The sequence below is a fragment of the Nyctereutes procyonoides genome, unplaced genomic scaffold (genome assembly GCF_905146905.1).
Source record: "Nyctereutes procyonoides isolate TBG_1078 unplaced genomic scaffold, NYPRO_anot_genome, whole genome shotgun sequence".
Taxonomy (NCBI): Eukaryota; Metazoa; Chordata; class Mammalia; order Carnivora; family Canidae; genus Nyctereutes; species Nyctereutes procyonoides.
The window spans coordinates 61,102,182-61,119,437 of NW_026575121.1; the positions used below are offsets into that span (position 1 = coordinate 61,102,182).

The 17,256-nt window shown below is 57.8% G+C and overlaps 1 protein-coding gene across 1 annotated transcript; it reads right to left on the reverse strand.

Annotated features, from left to right (window-relative positions):
* Positions 1 to 7,568: 7,568 nt before the first annotated feature.
* Positions 7,569 to 15,928, reverse strand: CUNH13orf46 (chromosome unknown C13orf46 homolog). Its single transcript, XM_055335888.1, has 7 exons — positions 15,742 to 15,928; positions 12,931 to 12,982; positions 12,307 to 12,415; positions 12,155 to 12,202; positions 11,221 to 11,268; positions 9,530 to 9,597; positions 7,569 to 7,635 (listed from the first exon to the last, which is right to left on the reverse strand). Exons 1-7 carry the CDS (start codon positions 15,926 to 15,928, stop codon positions 7,569 to 7,571), a joined length of 579 nt encoding a protein of 192 aa, XP_055191863.1.
* Positions 15,929 to 17,256: the final 1,328 nt, after the last annotated feature.

Sequence of the window (17,256 nt, forward strand, 5' to 3'; positions counted from 1 at the left end):
CCAGGGGCCAGGACTCAGAAAGACTCACTGAACAGGCCAGGTGTTCCCTGGCAGGCACTCCTGCACACTTGGGCTCACCTGCTGGCTGTGGTTCTGCACCTTCATGTTTGATTCTCAAACGTGCAATGCATGAGGCTGTAGAGGTTTTCTAGCTGACAGGAGAGGTCCCTGGATACACTGTTGTGTGGGTGAGCAGGCAGTAGGGGTGTGAGAAACCTGGAGCGTGGCCACTTCAGGCACCGTCAGCCAGGGGTCACCTTAGGGAGGACACCAGCAGTCTCCCTGGTGGACGTCTCTGGGTGTCAGCACCCTACTGCACCCACCTGGTAGGGGTTGGGGGTGTGATTTGTGTCTTCCTAGCTCCCTCCCCCATAGTTCTGGACTGTCAGCCCTGACTGCTCATCCTGCCTTTTACAGGAACCCACGTCAAGCCCTGGCATGCTGGAAGTCCTGGAGAACCAAACCAGCCATAGGGCAGGGCTTGGGCTGTCTTCAGACATCCCACTGTGGGGCCTGGGGGCATTTCTCATCATTCCTAAGAGCTGGTGTGAAGTTCTCAAAACCTGTCCAAATACACATTTGTAGCTGGGATATGACACAGTGATCTAGGGAAAAAACCACTGCTGGACGGATAGCACAGACACCACTGCCAAAAGCGCTCCCCTGCTTTTCTCAAGAACACCTGCAGGAGATGGCAATGCACTTGCTGTGGCAGGGGGCGGGGGTTGTCCTGGGGTGGGGAGGGCAAGGAAGTACCTGCAAGTTCATGTTTTTGGCATCAAAAATGTCAAATACTTAAGATAAATTTGATGGAAGCATGAGGGAAATGGAGAGCCAGGTAGGCCAAGGGGCCACCCTCTGCCCTGACTCCAGCACTGAGAACCTAAAACCCGCGCAGCTTCCCGAGGGAGAGGCGTGTCGTTTGCTATTCAGAAGGACTCCTTCCCCAACACTTGGACTTCTGGCTCCTAGCCGGGTGAGCAGGCCCTCCGGGCTGCTGGTGGTAGAGCCGGTCACCGTCGGCCATTGACAAGATCCATCGACAATGAAGATAAAAGCTCTTGGACAGTGAAGTTCACTAAGCTCTGCTTTGCGGTCCCTGGCGGTGTGGGGTGCCCTGGGGTCCCCGCTGCAGCTGGCTCTGCGGCGGTGGTGCCTTGTGGGATGGAGCCTGTAGCTTGCAGGGCCACGCTGACTCTGGCAGTGGGTGCCAGAGCGGGATCCAGGACAGTCAACAAGTGCCAGGGAATCAGGAAGCGGTGTTGGCATGTTGGCATTGCCCGTTCTTGGCTCCCACAGGCCATGTGTGTGCCGGAGGGGAGGCCTCAGCAGAGGGAAGGGGCACTGTGTTCTGACCTCTGCAGACCCCCCCGGTGCTTCAGGTAGAGTACAGATGCCAACAGAGCCAGGCCTGAGCCGTCCCCTCAGAACCCCTGCTCTAGCAGGGCTTGCACCAGGGTGGGAGGGCAGTGCTGCCGGCCCCTCATGCTTTGGGACTGATGCCAGCAGGCACTGGACCTGGGAAGGTCATCACAGTAACACTGGCTGGTGACCCTGCTCACCCTGCACCCGGGCTTCCTGTCAGCCCCCCTGCACCCACCCCTCATTGCCCGCTAGCCAGCCCTGAGCCAAAAAGAAGTAGGGCCCTCCCGGGGGCTTGGGGGGGCAGGGACGTGGCAGCAGAAAACTTAAGTGGCCCCTGACACCATCATGTGTCTCAGGGTTGGAGGTTGGTTTGTATTTTGCAATTTCGTTCAGCTGCTGCAACAGACAACGTGGGGATCAGAGGAGCCAGGGGAACCACATTTCCCAATTATTTATTTGGAAAACCGTGCCTGTGCCTGGAGCCCAGGTTGTAAGGGAGGAGTCAGGCACCGAGGGGCAGGTCCAGCAGCCAGACACTGTCCCTTAGCCCAGAACCGAAGCTGCAGGCTGAGGAAGACAGAGCAGGATGTCTGAGCCTCCCCTCAAAGCGGGTCCCGGGACTGGCGTTCCCACTCCACACAGGAAGGAAGCAGCCCTAGGACGCTGGTGGACATCTCCACGACAGTCCTCGGGAGCCCCACGGGAGGTGACCGCCTCACATCACAGGGACCCGGCACCTGCGGCAGGCGGGGGAGGCCGCTGGCTTTGCGGCGGGCCCGCAGCGGCTCCAGAGGGGCTCCTCCTGGGCGCCGTGTGTGCTTGGCTTGAGCAGTTGGCCCACAGCACACCTTTGCAGGGCGGGGTCCTCCCGGCCGGAATTCCGCTCTCAGCCTCAGGGATGGGGAAACACGCTTTCCAAGAGCACAGGGGCTGTGACTCAAGGCAGGAAGGCACATGCCCCCCTCCCTCCTGGGGTCTGCCCCCGCAGCCCGGTGGCCGGGTGGCCGGGGGCAGCCCCCGCGGCACACCTGAGGGGCTGTCAGGGCCCAGGTCGGTTGCTCGGATACAGAAGCCTGTCTCCTGACAGCAGCGAGGCTGTTTTGAAACAAATAGGATGGTGACCTGGTAGTGCCCGGGGACGGCTTTCACTGGGTGTTTACACAGAAGGAGGGCCAGGACGCCAGCACACAGAAGAGCAGCTCCCCCCGGGGCGCGGGGGTGCATGCCCCCCAGGGAGGAACAAGGCTGGCCTCCCGGGGGCCCACTAGCTGCAGCGTCCAAGGAAGCAGCAGCAGGGCTGTTGGGGTGTTTGAAGGACCTCTGTGAGAAGCGTGAAGAGCCTGCCGGGGCTGGGTCCCCACTGACTGGGGTGGGGGACTTGTGACGTGGGCCAGAATGAGGACCGTGACCCAGCAGCCTCAAAACCTGTGCTCCTTAGTCTTCTTATCTCTAGAATGGGAGCGCCAGTCTCTCCCGGCCTCAAGGCCCTGTCAGAATGGACGCAGTCCTACCCTGCAGCCTGGAGGGCTCGCTCCCCTGCTCCCAGCAGAGGTCCTGAGGCCGGTGAAGCCCTGGCGGCGTGATCCAAAAGGAGTTGACAGGCTGCAACCTCCTGCTGTGTGTGTGCTGCACTCCCCAGAGAACCTGTCCCTCCAAGACCAAGGGAGAATGTGGGGATGCCCAGCCAGTCCTCACCAGGGCTTGTGCCCCGCTCCGCTCGCACAGGGCTCTCCCTCTCTCCTGCTCCTTCTCCCAGGGCTCTTGGGATTGTCAGGCAGGCTGCATTCTGGGGCAACAGGCCTCGGGGGACAGGAGAGGGCCTTGGGGGAGAGCACCTTACCTCCTGCCCGGGCCTGGGCTGGTCTCAGACAACTCAGTGCTGGCTGTGTTGGTGGTCCTGTCTCCCTGGGAAGCTTCTCACCTCCCAAGGCCTCAGCAGCCCCAGGTCCCTGGGCAATGGCTAGGCTGTCGCACTCAGCTCCTGTCTGCCAAGGCAGGCCCTCCATGATGCCATGTCACTGGGACCAGGGCATCTGGTGACACCAGGGCTCACAAAGGGCCTCAGGATGACCACAGTTTGAAGGACTTCCATCTTTTGTGGAGTGAAACATCTCAGGTTATAGTGGGAAGATCTACTTGGGGGTGTGTTTCCCCATGAACCAAGGAATGTCCAGCCCTGCGAGGCGCCCAGGATGCTCTAAATACAGGTGCCAAGAAGGTCTGTCTGTCTGTTCTACAGAGGGGTCATGGGTCATGAGGGCAGAGGGCAGGGAGCGCCAGTGCAGGGGGTATCTGACTTCTGGGCTGCATGGGAAGCTCCACGCCCTGACCTGGAGGAGCAGATATGCACAGTCACACCGGGTCTGGCTCAAGCCCCGGGCCTTCCCATGAACTGGTGGCCACCAATGCATTCACATTCCAGCTCCCCTTTTAGTGGATGAGAGTTAAAATTCCCTACTGATGAAGTGACTCTCCATCGCCTCCTCTTGGACGGTGCCGGTGACCTGCCCGCTGAAGGACACAGGAGGTGATGCGCTGCCCCAGGCCCGCCACCAGGGGGTGCACTGAGCAAGCGCCTCTAACCCTGAGGGAGCAGCTGGGGGTGTCCAGGGCTGGGGCAGGAGCAGCTGGGGGTGTCCAGGGCTGGGGGCAGGAGCACCTCCGAGCTGTGGCGGTGCGGCTGGGTGGAGGGGGGTGTGTGTCCTGAGCTGACGGCAGCAGATGTGCCTTCCACACGGCCGTCCAGGGTGGTAGCAGGAGGAGACCACAAACCAGCCGCCACGGCCGGAGCAGCATAGATAGGTCCACCCTCAGGGGCACAGTAACCTCTGAGGGCTTCAACCAGGACGCACCCCGGAGTCCTTCACACATACGTTCAACTACAAAATAGGGCTGAGGATAGAACCCACCCTGTAGGTTGTTGTGGAATTAATGACTTAAAATTTGCAAAACTGCCAAGACAGAGTCCTGTGCCTGATGCAGAGCCAACACCTGCTCTGTACTGTGGCTGTTGCCATCATGACTGCTCGGTGGCTGGGCACTGTTTTCATATCACATTTATCTTTGTGATGCCCTGTGCCCTGGGCAGTGTGGCAGGAAGGTCATTTCTCATTGCAATGAAGTTAGTTTCTCCAGAACAATGTGTAGATAAATTAAGATACACTGGACATCCACTGTCTCCCCGCCCTCCCCCCGGGAAGGGAAACACCAAGAGGTGGAGAGTGTGCTTCAATCACCATGTCTGGCACACAGATGAAGTCAGGAAAATGCTTGTGACAGAATGACAACTTGTAAACAAATAAACAGGTGCGATGTGATGCCAATTTTGGAAACGAGCTGCATTTATCCATCTGTCTCCATACATAGCTCTCTCTCTCTCTCTCTTTGAGAGAAATACATGAAAATTCTAACAGAGAGTCTAAAAGAGAGAACAAATTCAATGGTTTTTGTTAGTCCCCACAAGGAAGATGCATATTGGCTTTGAAGTGAAGGGGACAACATTGAAAGGCTGGAGGCAAGGAGTGTGTGGGGCCCGGCAGCGGAGTGGGACGGTGTGCCGCCCATCCTGGCCCTGCCCCAGGAGGGTTCTGTGGGCCTCTCACAGAGTAGGTGGAGGCCGGCAGAGTCAAGGACGAAACCAGGTCAGGCTGGGAGCCATCACCTGGGGGGCCATCAGCCAAGCCTGTGACAAAATGGCAGCAGTGAGCCGCATCAGTGTCCCCGAGGACCAGGGGCCTCTGAGCAGGGAGGCAAGAGGAGGGTTCCCCTGGCCAGCTTGGCATTCACATCCCCCAAAACTGCATGGCCGTCTTGCGGCCTGGCCAAGGCCTGCCCAGCAGGGGTCCCGTCCTGCCCTCCACCTGCTGGCCACTGCCCCCTGGCTGAGCGTCTGAGCACAGGCCGGGCAGCAGCAGCTTGGCTGTACCCTGGGCGGCTGCCGAAGGCCTCGAGCTGAACGCTCTGGTTTCCTTCTGGCTTCCAAGCGTGCCATGTCCCCGGCAGTGAGTGCTCGGCCCCTACTGCGCGAGAACAGGTGTCCTCAGGGCTGAGTGCTCTTGCTCGGTGTCCACGCCTGCTCCACCCCACCTCGCCCCCGGGACTGGTGCATTTCTCTGGCAAGAGAGGGCTGTGCCTGCTCCATGGAAGCCTCGGCAAGGGCAGAGGTGCACGCCTGGGATGAAGGCTTGACATTTTCCTGTGTCCCCTCCCACAAGATCCTCTGGCTTCCAGGGCCACCCCTGCCGGCAGCTCAGGGACGTGGCATGTGGCTAGGAGACTGGAGCCAAAACCACCACATCTGCAGGCCAAGCCTCTCCAGTTACCCCCAGGCCTGCCCTAGACTGGTTCCCCAGCAGACAGCCCCAGGCCATATGGAACAGAGCTACCTCAAACCTTGAGGTTCAGAGGCTTAATGAAAAGACTCATGCATCTTAACTGCTGAAAGGCTGCAACCAAGGTAGCCATGCTGTGCACACGTGGGGCCTCCCTGCTTCCTAGGCCCTAAGAGGCCAGCAGCCACTCACCATGACAAGGGATGAACGACAGACGAATGGACAGCAGGCCACCCAGGCCCTGTCTCCCTCCTGGCCTGCAGCTGAGCATGGTCACAGAGGAACCAGCAAAGCCACTCTGGCAGTGCTGCTCTGTGTGGTAGTACCCCTGGGACCCAGACATGGAGGTCTACTCCTCCCTCCTGGCCAAGCAAGGGGCAGCACAGCTGTCTCTGCAGAAGCTTCCTGGGTGCCGTTCTAGTTGGTGACAGCAGTTCAAATTTGGGCAGGGATAGGGCCTGCCTGTTTGGGGGCTGGGACACAGATGTTCCACATCTCCTTTCCAGGGGGACAAGCAGTGGCCCCTGTCCCTAGGGTGGCTGAGGTTCTCCGTGCGTCTGTGATCTGGTCCTGTGACAGCAAGGCTGCAGCCCCATACACCCGGCCAGGGAAGCCAGTTTCCATGCTTGCGTCTCAGCACGCATTTTCCAGCTGCTCTGAGGCTCCCTGTTCCCAGACGGACAGCATTGTAGCAGAGGAACCGTGGTGCCCAACCCACCTGCACACAAGATGGGCACCTGAGAGGTTCATCTGTCTGACCCCTCTGACCTCTGGGCCCAGATATTCCTCACCCTCAGATACTGCGTGTCACCAGACCACGTGCTCCTGTATGCTTGTGTGTGTGCATGCACGTGTGTATATATATGTGGGTGTGCTCTGTGTGCAAGTATATATGTGCCCGTGTCCATGTGCACGTGTGTGTGCGTGCATGGTGTGTAGATGTATGTATCCATGCACAATGTACACTATGTGTACATGTACACATGCATGTGTGAGTGTGCATGTACACATGCTCATGCACTCAAGCATGCATGTGTGTGTATAAGAGTGGGCAAGGTGTGTGTGCTGCCTTCTCAGCATTTGGTTGGACCACATGAAATGAAAAAATATTTGCTCACTTGGCCTGTGGTGGTTTGAACAAACACAGTCTGAACCCCTTGTCAAGCTTCCTTTGTATGGTCCTCTGCCCCTGCCCCCTGTCCCTGCAAGCAGCATCTCCCGTAGCCTTGATGCCCAAGGCAGGGGCCCTTGTGAGGCACGGGCCCTGGGACCTCCACGTCCAGCTGCAAGAATGGCTTAGTTCTGGGCCTGCTCACATCTGGGCCTCGGGGAGCATGCTAGCCTCCCTCCAGGCTGCTCTCACTGGGGCCAAGTTTGCAGGCCATCTCTGAGAGTAGAGCCTACCCCCAGACCCCAAGGGATCTGACTTTGCTTCCGGGTGTTCCTAGGATCTGAAGGGTAGGGCTGGGTGATCACAGCTGCCATCGTGCACACGTGATTTGGGAGGCACAGCCACCTGTCCCTGAGCTCACCCCCCTTCCCTCCATCACATTTCGGAGAATTGTCAAGCGGGACCAGAGAAGGACAACGCCTTCTGTTCACACTTTATTGTGTCTTTTTAAAAGATGGCATCATGGCTTAGCCAGCAGATCAGTGGTTCACACCTGGGTGGTCATCAATGTCCTGAAAGGGTTTGAATGCTGTTTCTCAGGGCTGCTTGTGGCATCCCCAACCCCATCCCTTCGTCCCACCATCCCAGGTCTCTGCAGGACTGAGAGGGCTGGGAGGTCAGGAGAGCAGCCCCCTCTATTCTCCCTCCTGCAGAGGTAGGCCTCCACCCAGTCCCAGTGCAAACTACCTTGTCCCAGGCTGCTACACGCTCTCCTTCGCCTTCCTTCTGGTGGAGTACGGGATGCAGCACACCCAGCTGGTCTTGGTCCTAGAGGCCGAGAGGAGGCCACAGCAGATGAGAGCCAGGCATCCCCCCACCCCCTGAGTTCAGAGCCTGGGCCAGAGGCAGCACCCCTCCCCACAGGTGCATGCCCCTATCGAGGCCCAGCTTCCTGCACACACCAGCAGACTCCCGTGCAAAGCTGGGCTTGCCTTCCCACCAGCTGTCCAAGCTTTCTCCAGCCCTCCCAGGGCCTTCATCCTCTGCGCTGGGAGGCCTAACCGGAGGGGCTCCTTGACCATGAGAGACCTCATAGACCAGCCAAACCAGAACGCTCCCCTCGGCCCCAGAGACAGGCCATCTCCAGGTGTCCCCACACCAAGCCCTGTCCATTCTCAGAAGACCATGGCCTCTGCTTTTCCCTCTGGGGTGTGCTCCGGGGTGTCCACTTCCAATCACAGCTGCCTCTGGGATAAGTCAGCTGTCCTCCTTCCCTTTGCAGGGACCCCCACAGTGACTGTGAACAGAGCTGGACAGAGAGCCTCAGCTCTGCAGAAAACCAAGATGGCAGGACAGCAGAGCAGCAGGACAGACTGCCCACCTACCCCTAGTCCCCTACCCACTGGCCAAGCGGCCGCCAACAGCCAAGGCCCGGTTCTGTGGCCCGTGGCCAGCGGGCTCTCTTGGGCAGCAGAGGCATCGGGTGCGCTGCCAAGACCATGGGGCCAGGTGGGCGGACTCGGGACTGTCCGGTCCCAGGGGCAGAAAACAAAGCCTCCATGCTGCTTCCAGTGTGGCTGAATCCACGACCACATCCACTCAGAAGCAATGGGAAACATCAGGATCTGCTTAGGAAAGACCCACCCATTCTCAGCCTAGATTTGGGAGTGTGGTAGGGATCCCAACATCTTAGCTGATGCAGGCGAGACCCCGTGTGAGTAGCAATGGGCAGGACACGGGCCATGTGCACGGACACGAGGTGACACTGCCTCACGGAAGCTCTCCCATCTACAGGTCTGGGGGAAGGTGGTGGTAGTAATGACACCTTCAAGGCCCAAGCAGCCGACGTGGAGCCCCTACTCGAGTGGGCGCTGTGTGCGTCCGGGCTCCAGCCCACGAGCTCCTGTGTGACCCTCAAGCTGTGAGCCGGAGTCTGGGTGACCTAGAAGCGTGTGAGTTCCAGTTATTTAAAAGGGCTGTGTGTCAGTTTTACCAAGTAATTTACGTTGTATCTAAATATCTCTATTAGAGACATTTTTCTTTTAAAAAATGTTTCAGCAAATGAGCCCAGATATTAAAATAGCTGTTGATTCCAAGAAGTGGGAAACAGGGTTAACTGTGATTTCCTTCTTACTGTTTCTCTACGTTGTTTAAAATAAAAACAGATCCACGGGCGCTTGGATGATACAGTGGCCTGCTCCCAGCACCCCTTATGGCCTCAGGACTTCATAGGCCTAAGCTGGCCCTGCCCAGTGTCCACCCTAAGTGGGTCTAGGCAGTCAGGACAAATGTGCCTCCCACCCCAGCCCTCGGGCCTGGTCCACTCTGCAGACACTCTGGCCGATGGTGTGCCCCCCGCCCCCCAGCAAAACCCCAAACTGACCAGCTAGAACCATCCACACGGCAACACTTTCCTCTCACCTCCTCGGCCTCCTCCCACCTCTCTCACCTCATAGTATGGCTGATCTGTTGGCTGATGGGATGGGGAGAAAGGGTCTGGCTGTGGGGTGAGGGGCACTCAAGGTAAGGGTTGTCCCTGAGTCCCACTGCTCGCCTGTCAGCCCTCCAGGCCAGTCAATGCCTGGTCTCTGCAGACATGGGAGAGGAAGGCAAGCAAGTAGCGGGTTCTGCCCTTCCCCCAGGAGGCACAACGGACCCAGCAGACACCGTGGTGCAGGAGAACCCCCACCTCTCCATGTAGAAACCCACAAGCATCACTCACTCGTCTTCTGACAAATCCCCCACATCCATCTGGGACCGTTTCTCTTCTCTCACGGCACCTGTGACCACCTGTGGCGAGTGGCAGAAGCAGTTTAGGGAACAAGTGGAGGGAATCAACTCATCCACCACAGCCACCAAGGCTAGGCCTGCTAGACCTGCTCAAGGATCAGATGGGGGCATGGAGACAGTACCAGCACTGAGCATCTTCCCATGAGTTGGGGCACTGTCAAGGGAAAGTTTCCCCCAAAAGTAAGGGTGAGGGCACCTGTGTGGTTCAGTCAGGTGAGTGTCCGACTCTTGATTTCAGCTCAGGTCAAGATCTCAGTCAGCATCGTGAGATCAAGCCTTGAGTTTGGGCTTACACGCTTGGCATGGAATGTGCTTAAGATTTTCCCTCCTTTCCTCTGCCTTTTCCCCTGCCCCACTCTCTCTCATTCTATGTCTCTCTCTCAAAAGAAAAGAAAGAAAGAGAGAGACAGAGAGAGAGAGAAAGAAAGAAAGAAGAAAAAGAGAAAGAAAGAAAGAAAGAAAGAAAGAAAGAAAGAAAGAAAGAAAGAAAGAAAGAAGAAAGAAAGAAAGAAAGAAAGTCATAAGTTACTTCCTAATTAGGAGACCCCCGACCAAGGAACTATGCCTTTGATGTGCATCACTGTGACCTCCAGACTATAATCCAACTCTGCCACTGGATGACCTTCCTTGAGTCCTTAAAACCTGTGGTGATCCCAAGATAATCTTGTGAGGGGTTAATAACATGTTCACTGTACCACATGTTCTGAGGGCAAAGAGCTAGGAGGCACAATCTGGAAAAGAACAATCCCACACAAGAACTTAAATTTCCAAGATAGAACCTCAAAATACTTCCAGAGATGGCTGCCCACAACATCTGAGAAACAGAGGACATACTAGGACATTTGTGTTGGATGGTCCAGATAGGCCATTGGTCAACACCTTCGTTTTACAGAAAATGATGCTGTGACAATGATGATGGTGATGGTGGTGGTAGTAATGGTAGTGATGGTGATGGTGGTGATGGCAGTGTTGGAGGTGATGGCAGTGATGGTGGTGGTGGTGGTGGCAATAATGATGATGGTACTGGTGATGGTGGTGAGGTGGTAATGGCAGTGATGGTGGTGGTGGCAGTGGTGCCAATGATGATAGTTATGGTGATGATGGTGATGGTGGGGATGATAGTGATGGTGGTGGTGATAATACCTGATACTGAGGCTTTCTGAGTATAAGCACCATGCTGAGCTTTACGTACAACCCTGGGGATGTGGGTACTACTAAGATCCCCACTGTATGGATAAAACTGAGGCAGTGAGAGGTAGAGTGACTTGAGTATTTAGTGGCAGAGCCAGATGTGGACACCCAGTCTCTGACTCCCAAGCCTATGCCCTTTATACCACCCCAGTATGATCCTCGAAGAGGTTCTCAGGGCCCATGGGCACCCTGAAGGTTGACCCTGGCCCTAGAGTCTCTGATGATGCCAGAATGCATGCAGGTTGGAAGATAAGGAGGAGGCAAGGTGGCTGTTGAGTTCCCAGGCCAGTCGTCAGCATCCCAGAGTCCTCCTGGCACTGCTGGCCTGCCTCTACCTCAGCCTCCACGACATGCATGTGGGACAGGTTCCCTGGACAAGCTCCACGGGCCCTGAGCACCAGCATTCCTAGCAGGTGGTCTGAGGGCTTTTACCTCCTCGGCATGGTCTCCCAGATCAATCTCCACAAACTCAGATGGTTTCTGTGAATGGAAACCAAAGAGATGTGGATGGCAGTCCAGGGTGGGCTGGAGAGGAGAGGAGGCTCCTGGGAGGAGCAGTGGGCTCTGGGCCCTGGGGCAGCTGAGGTCTGCATGATTAGCACTGGGACCACCAGATGATGGCAGAGCTCAGTGAGGGCTCCTGGGGAGCTGCGCAGTGTGGATAGTGAGGTGACCATGGCCAGCTCTGGCCTCCCACCTCTCCCGACATTCTGTCAGGTCTCTGAGGCCCCAGGTGTCCCCTGGCTTCGCCCTAAGAGAAGCAGGGCCTGCAGGTCACAGGGCAATGCCCAGCGCTGGCCCACACCGGTACACTGCCCACGAAGCTCCTGGGCCCCCTGGGCCCTGCACTAGTGAGGAGTGGGGGCCTCAAGTGGCTCCAGGTGTTGCTGCCCCAGCGTCTCTAACCAGCCCAGAAGGGGTTTCCAATGGAAGCACTTCAGTTAGTGTGGAAGGTATTTGGGGATGAACCCTGGGAATCCCATTAGGGACCATCTGTTGTAGGTGCTGGTAAAACAGGTCCAGCCCCTTCTCTGTTCCTTCCCATGTGGACTTGGAAGAGAATGAGAGCCTCCTTCTCTTGGAAAGTGCCTGGTGAGAATTCATACCCCAGCTACAGTGGGTCCCTGGCCACCTCTTGTCATATGCTTTGGCAACTGCACTGTTTGGGATACTGGGCTTAGGATGCACAGCATCAGCTGGGAGCATAGAGCTTGACCCAAAGGCTTTTGGGCTATGGCAGCGCCGGGTCCAGCCTATGGCATGGCCCTACCAAGAGGCCCTAAGACCACATCTGCATACCCTTCTTGTGCTCACATGGGAACATGCCTGAAGGGACCTCCCTGTTACCAAAGTCAAAGGCCCTTGCCTCTTTTCCTGGAGGCTCATCCAGCTTGACGGACTCTGGTTCCTGTTCCTGGGGAAGAAACCAAACAGGTAAATAACAGCGGGACCCGAGAACGACGGACATGTGTGCCCATACAGGTGTGCCCAGCCAGTGCTCCCACTCTTGCCACTGGCCTCTGGGCGGCAGCCCTTCCCCTCTGGCTCCGTCCTTCCTCCATCAGTGTCCAACTTCTCAAGGGCATCCTGATTCTTTTCCTGCTTGTCCTCCTCTGGGTCTGCCTGACTGTAGGAGGAGCAGGGGCAGTGGATCAGGATGGGTACCGAGGAGACGCAGCTTCGAGCTGGTCCTTCCTGCCCCTGGGCGTTGGGAGAGCTCTGGGATGTGCCTTCACGGAAGCTGGGTGTGGAAGCCTTCCTCCTGCCCGGGGTTGGGGTGAGGGTAGGGACTCTGGGGGAAGAGGCAGTGCTACTTGAGGATGGTTCTTGGCAATGATGGTAGTGCCAGGGGCCTGTCCACCAATGGTGCTGCACATCCAGGACTTCCCCAACAAACTAGACCTCTGCGTGCCCAGGGGTCTGGAGAGCTGAGTGCAAACATTTGCCAAGACAGGCATCAGCTCTGAGACTCTAGGCCATGGCCAGCTGCAGGCCTGCCTGGGGGAGCAGGAGTAGGGGCTGGGGAGGGGGTGGCTGGCAGCCCTGGGAAATCCTCCCCTCGGAGCTTTCACGGTCTTCTCAGGACCCCTGTGCCACCCTCATGTCTCTGGAAACCACCTCTGCTGGATACAGACCACTCACCAGCTGGCATCTTCAAAGTCACTTCGTAGGTCCCTTCCCTGGTCCTCAGACTCTGGGGAGGAAGGAGCGGCAGTTGTCAGCTCCCATCCCTGGACCCTCTGGCCTGGCCCCATGAGGATGGGGCCCAGATTGGGGGAGTCCCCTCAGCTGCTGCACTTGTCCCTGCCAGTGCCTTGGTCCCCCCTTGTCCAGCTCGACACACCCGGGGCCTGAGAGGCACATAGTCCAGCTGACTGGGAAATTACAAAGCGGAAGCTGGGTGTGGAAGGCTGGGGAGACGCCTCTGAACACCTCAATACCACAGAGAAGATGTCCTTACAGAAGTGGGTGCGTCTATTCGGCTCCCAGGCCTTAGGGCTGGGGCACCTGCTGACACAGGAGGCAATGACCAGGCTTGGGTTGGTAGCCTGCACACTACTCCTGCTTCTCTGCAGGAGTCCCTGACACCATCCCTGCCCTGGGCCTGGTCTCATGGGGAGCCCCGCCCCATGGAAGGTGACCTGCCTCAGCAGGAGATTCGTCTCAGACAGGCCTCCAGGGGGTTACGTGCACCCCTCTCAGGCTCATCTGAGTTCCCTGCGGGGAAGACCTGGGGTTGTCAGCCCTGCTCCTGTTGGCTGCACCTGCACAAACTCAGCGACATTGGCTCCTCTGTGCAGACACCACCACTCTAGAGCCAGAGCCTCACAGGCAATGGGCAGGGGTCCAAGGGAGCAGGGGTGCAGGGGTGCTGCTCTCACGTCTTCAGAGAGCATTCTGGAGCTCGGCAGCTGTGGAGCCGTCCCTCAGGGATAAAGGGCCCAGCCAGTCTCCACCTCAGAGAACAGGACCCGAGTGACTCGGAAGCTGTGGTTTTCTAGTAGGGATTTTACAATTGATTTCTTGTGGAAAATCTTGATCTGCCCCTACCCGTGGGTATGTGTGTCCTCATATTTTACAGGGCACAGGCTCATCCCTGAACCTGCTCCATCCTATAATATGTATCTGGCAAAAAGGAAAGAATCAGTAAAAAGAGAGACATGATATGTTTTCTGCAGTGCATCTTCTTCCTGACAGAAGCTACATCTAGTGTTCGCAGGTTTCGGCCCTTGCCCTCCCCTAAGGGGCTCCTGTGGCTATCAGGGTGGTAGGCTGGGGCCTGAAATGCGCTCCACTGAGCCCAGTGAGGTCCAAGAACAGAGAAGTGGGGCCTCCAGAGCATTCCCTTCTCTACCTGTCGTCCTTGGCTGAGATGTGAATGTCTCCAAATGCTCACAGATTCTTTTTTGGCCACGACATGCCCCCTTGGGTATCGGCAGGCTGAGGGTGCAGGCTGGGGCCAGGGTGCAGGCGCCCAGAGGCAGGACCACACTGCCTTGCTGCTTGGCCACCCAGCTGAAGCTTTCAGCAGGTCCCTCTCGCCCACCCCTCTCAGGAGCAGGTCCCCCCCACACCTGCCTGGGAACTGCAGTGGGTGGTGCACAGGCAGTGGGGTGAGGGCGAGGGTGCCCTCGAGGGCAGGGTCACAGAGCAGGCCCGAGTACCAAGGTACGGGAGGGCGTCAAGGATGTAGCAGCCCGTGCCCCAGTGGGTCCCCTGGTGGATCCCGTGCAGGCGGCCAGGGTTGGGAGGTGGGCTCAGGGTGCAGTCGCTCAGGGTTGGGGCACTCAGCACATGGACTTCTGCTGTTCCCTCCCAGACCGGGCTTGTCCTGAGGCCAGCTCACTCTGGCCACCCCCCAGGCCCGCCCCTTGACTTAGGTGGCCCGTGTCCTGTGTCCACTGCATCCTGGTGCCAGGGGTTCAGGCAGCAGAGGTCCCTTCGCCCCTGCTCCCTACGCTGTGGGCATCCCATCAGTGAGCCTCCTGTTCTTGGTGTGTGGACTCTGGGGAGGCGACATTGGCTCCTCTGTGCAGACACCACTGCTCCAAATGGTGACACTGGGGCCACCAGGTGTATGTGGCAGGATGGTGCCACAGAGAAGTCTCTGCCCTGCCTCTTGTTGGGGGAAATGCAGCACTGGTAGGAATAGCCGGGAACGGTGGGGCCCAGACGGTGCTCTGTGGCTGCCCCGCGGCGGCATCTCAGACACCCTCGCATCCATTCACAGTATTTCCCACATAGACTTAGGCCGACTTCTTTGGGAAACTTTGCTCCTCTTGCTGCGAAAGGCTCAGGTGCCCAGAGTTTGCTGGGACGGTGGTGCCGAGAGCCTTGCAGTGGCCCTGTGTGGCCCACCAGCCGGCACCTCCTTTCCCCTACCCGCTGGAACACCTCTGCATGTTTACACTAACAGAACAACATTCTTATGCCACCGCCTCTCAAAGTCGTCCCTAGGGCATGAGCAGCAAACCGCATTTCCTACTGCTTCATTGCGATGGCGTCCCGACATCCTCACAAAGGGCCACTCACCAGGTGGGCCTTCCCAGCAGAGCCAGAGCTGCCAAGAGCCTGGCACAGGACTGAAGTGGTCACCTTCATCTGTCAGCCAGGCCAGGGTCTGGCTCTTCCTGGGAGAGCACTCTGCACCCAGCCCCAGTTCCATGTCCCAGGATATCCTAGGTGGCACGTACAGCCAAGTGTACGTTAGCTCACCTGTGTCCCGTGTCCTGGGTCCACTACCCCCTGGGCCCACCGCTGACCCTGCCTGGCCGGTTACCCGCGCAGGACTGACCAGAGACACTTCACGTGGCCACGGCCTCCTGGATGCACAGCCCCCCTCGCCTGCTGCCTGCTGACCCCAGGGTCAAGCATGCTCTGCCCAGGCCTTAGGATCCTCAGCAGGGACAAGGGCGTGGGCAGGCAGGAGAGAGGGACGCTGCTGGGGCCTACCCAGCTCCTTGGATGGCTTCTTGATGCAGCTCGGAGGGTCCCCCTTCTGATGCAGGCCGCCCACACTCCGGCTCCTCTGGAGCTCAGCTATCTCGCTGGCTGCCTTGAGGTGTCCGGGGGCCACCCCTGGTGGAGGGGCCCCGGGGCCTGGCCGGTGCCTCCTATGTGCAGCTGCGTCTTTCTCCATCCTCCTCCCCTCCATCAGGCTTCAGGAATGAAGAGGGACGTGGGCTCCCAAGCGCACCCTCAGACAGAGAGCATGGCTTCCAACCTCTGTCCCACCAGCAGCCCCGTGTGGCCGGGGGCCCCTGTTGCCAAGCGGCCCCTATGACATCACCACCAAGTTCAGAGGTCAGAAGTCAGTGCAGGCAGCTCTTTCCGTGGGTTAGCTTCCTTCTGAGGCCTTCCCCGGCCTTCCCCCCAGCGGATGCGGAGGCAGATGGCTGAGTCCCTTGTAGTTGAGAATCTTTTTTCAGGGACGATGCCATCACGACCCAAGGGACCAAGGGTTCAGAGTGGCAGTGCTGGTGTCACAGGCTCATCAGCAGCCAGAGGCCAAAGGGCAGGTGCGAGCTGCGCGGAGCAGAGCCCGGCCCCGCTGTGCTGTCCGCGTCGGCTGCGAGCGCACTGCAGCGAGGCCGCTGATGGCCCGGGCGCTCGGGTCTCAAGCTGGGAGGCGGGAAGCCCGACGTGCAGGTGCCGCCGCCGCCTCGGTCCTCCACAGTCGTCCCTCGGCGCTTCCGGGACCTCATCTTTTGTTTTTTTCTATTTTTCTTCTTCTGTTTGAGTCTGGTTGACACACATTTGTTTCAGGAGTTTGACGAGTGGGTCAGCTCCTCTGGCTGTGATGCTGTGCCCCCCGTTAGCACGGCCACCTGCCGAACGGACGCTGTTCCATTTCACCCCATGATCAAGTCACTCACACCAGGGTCTGGACCTCGTGCTCCCCGCGTCCCCTGCCCGCCTTCCAGCCACCAGCCACGTTTGCTCTCTGTGTTTATGGCTCTGATTCTTTTTTATTCAGTTGGTTTGTCACTGCTGTTTGTTTAGACTCCACTTATCGGTGGAGTCCTAGGATATTCGTCTTAGTCTGATTTATTTCACTTAGCGTTGTACCTTCTCGGTCCAATCATGTCACAAATGGCACAATCTCATCTCTTGACTTCTGAATAATATTCCATTATAAATGCCACCTTCTCTTCACCCACTCATCTGTCGGTGGACATCTCAGCTGCTTCCATATCTGGACATTGTAGATAACGCTGCTATAAAGTTCTGGGGAGCATGTACCCCTTTGCATTAGTGTTTTTCTATCCTTTGGGGTAAATTACCAGCAATGCAATTGCTGGGTGGTAGGGTAGCTTCTATTTTCAACTTCCTGAGGACTCTTCACACTGTTCTCCAGAGTGGCTGCACCAGCTGACATTCCCAGCGGCAGTGCATGAGGGCTCCGCTTCCTCCACAGCCTCACCAGCCCCTGTTGTTTCTTGTGTTATTGATCTTAGCCATGGTGAC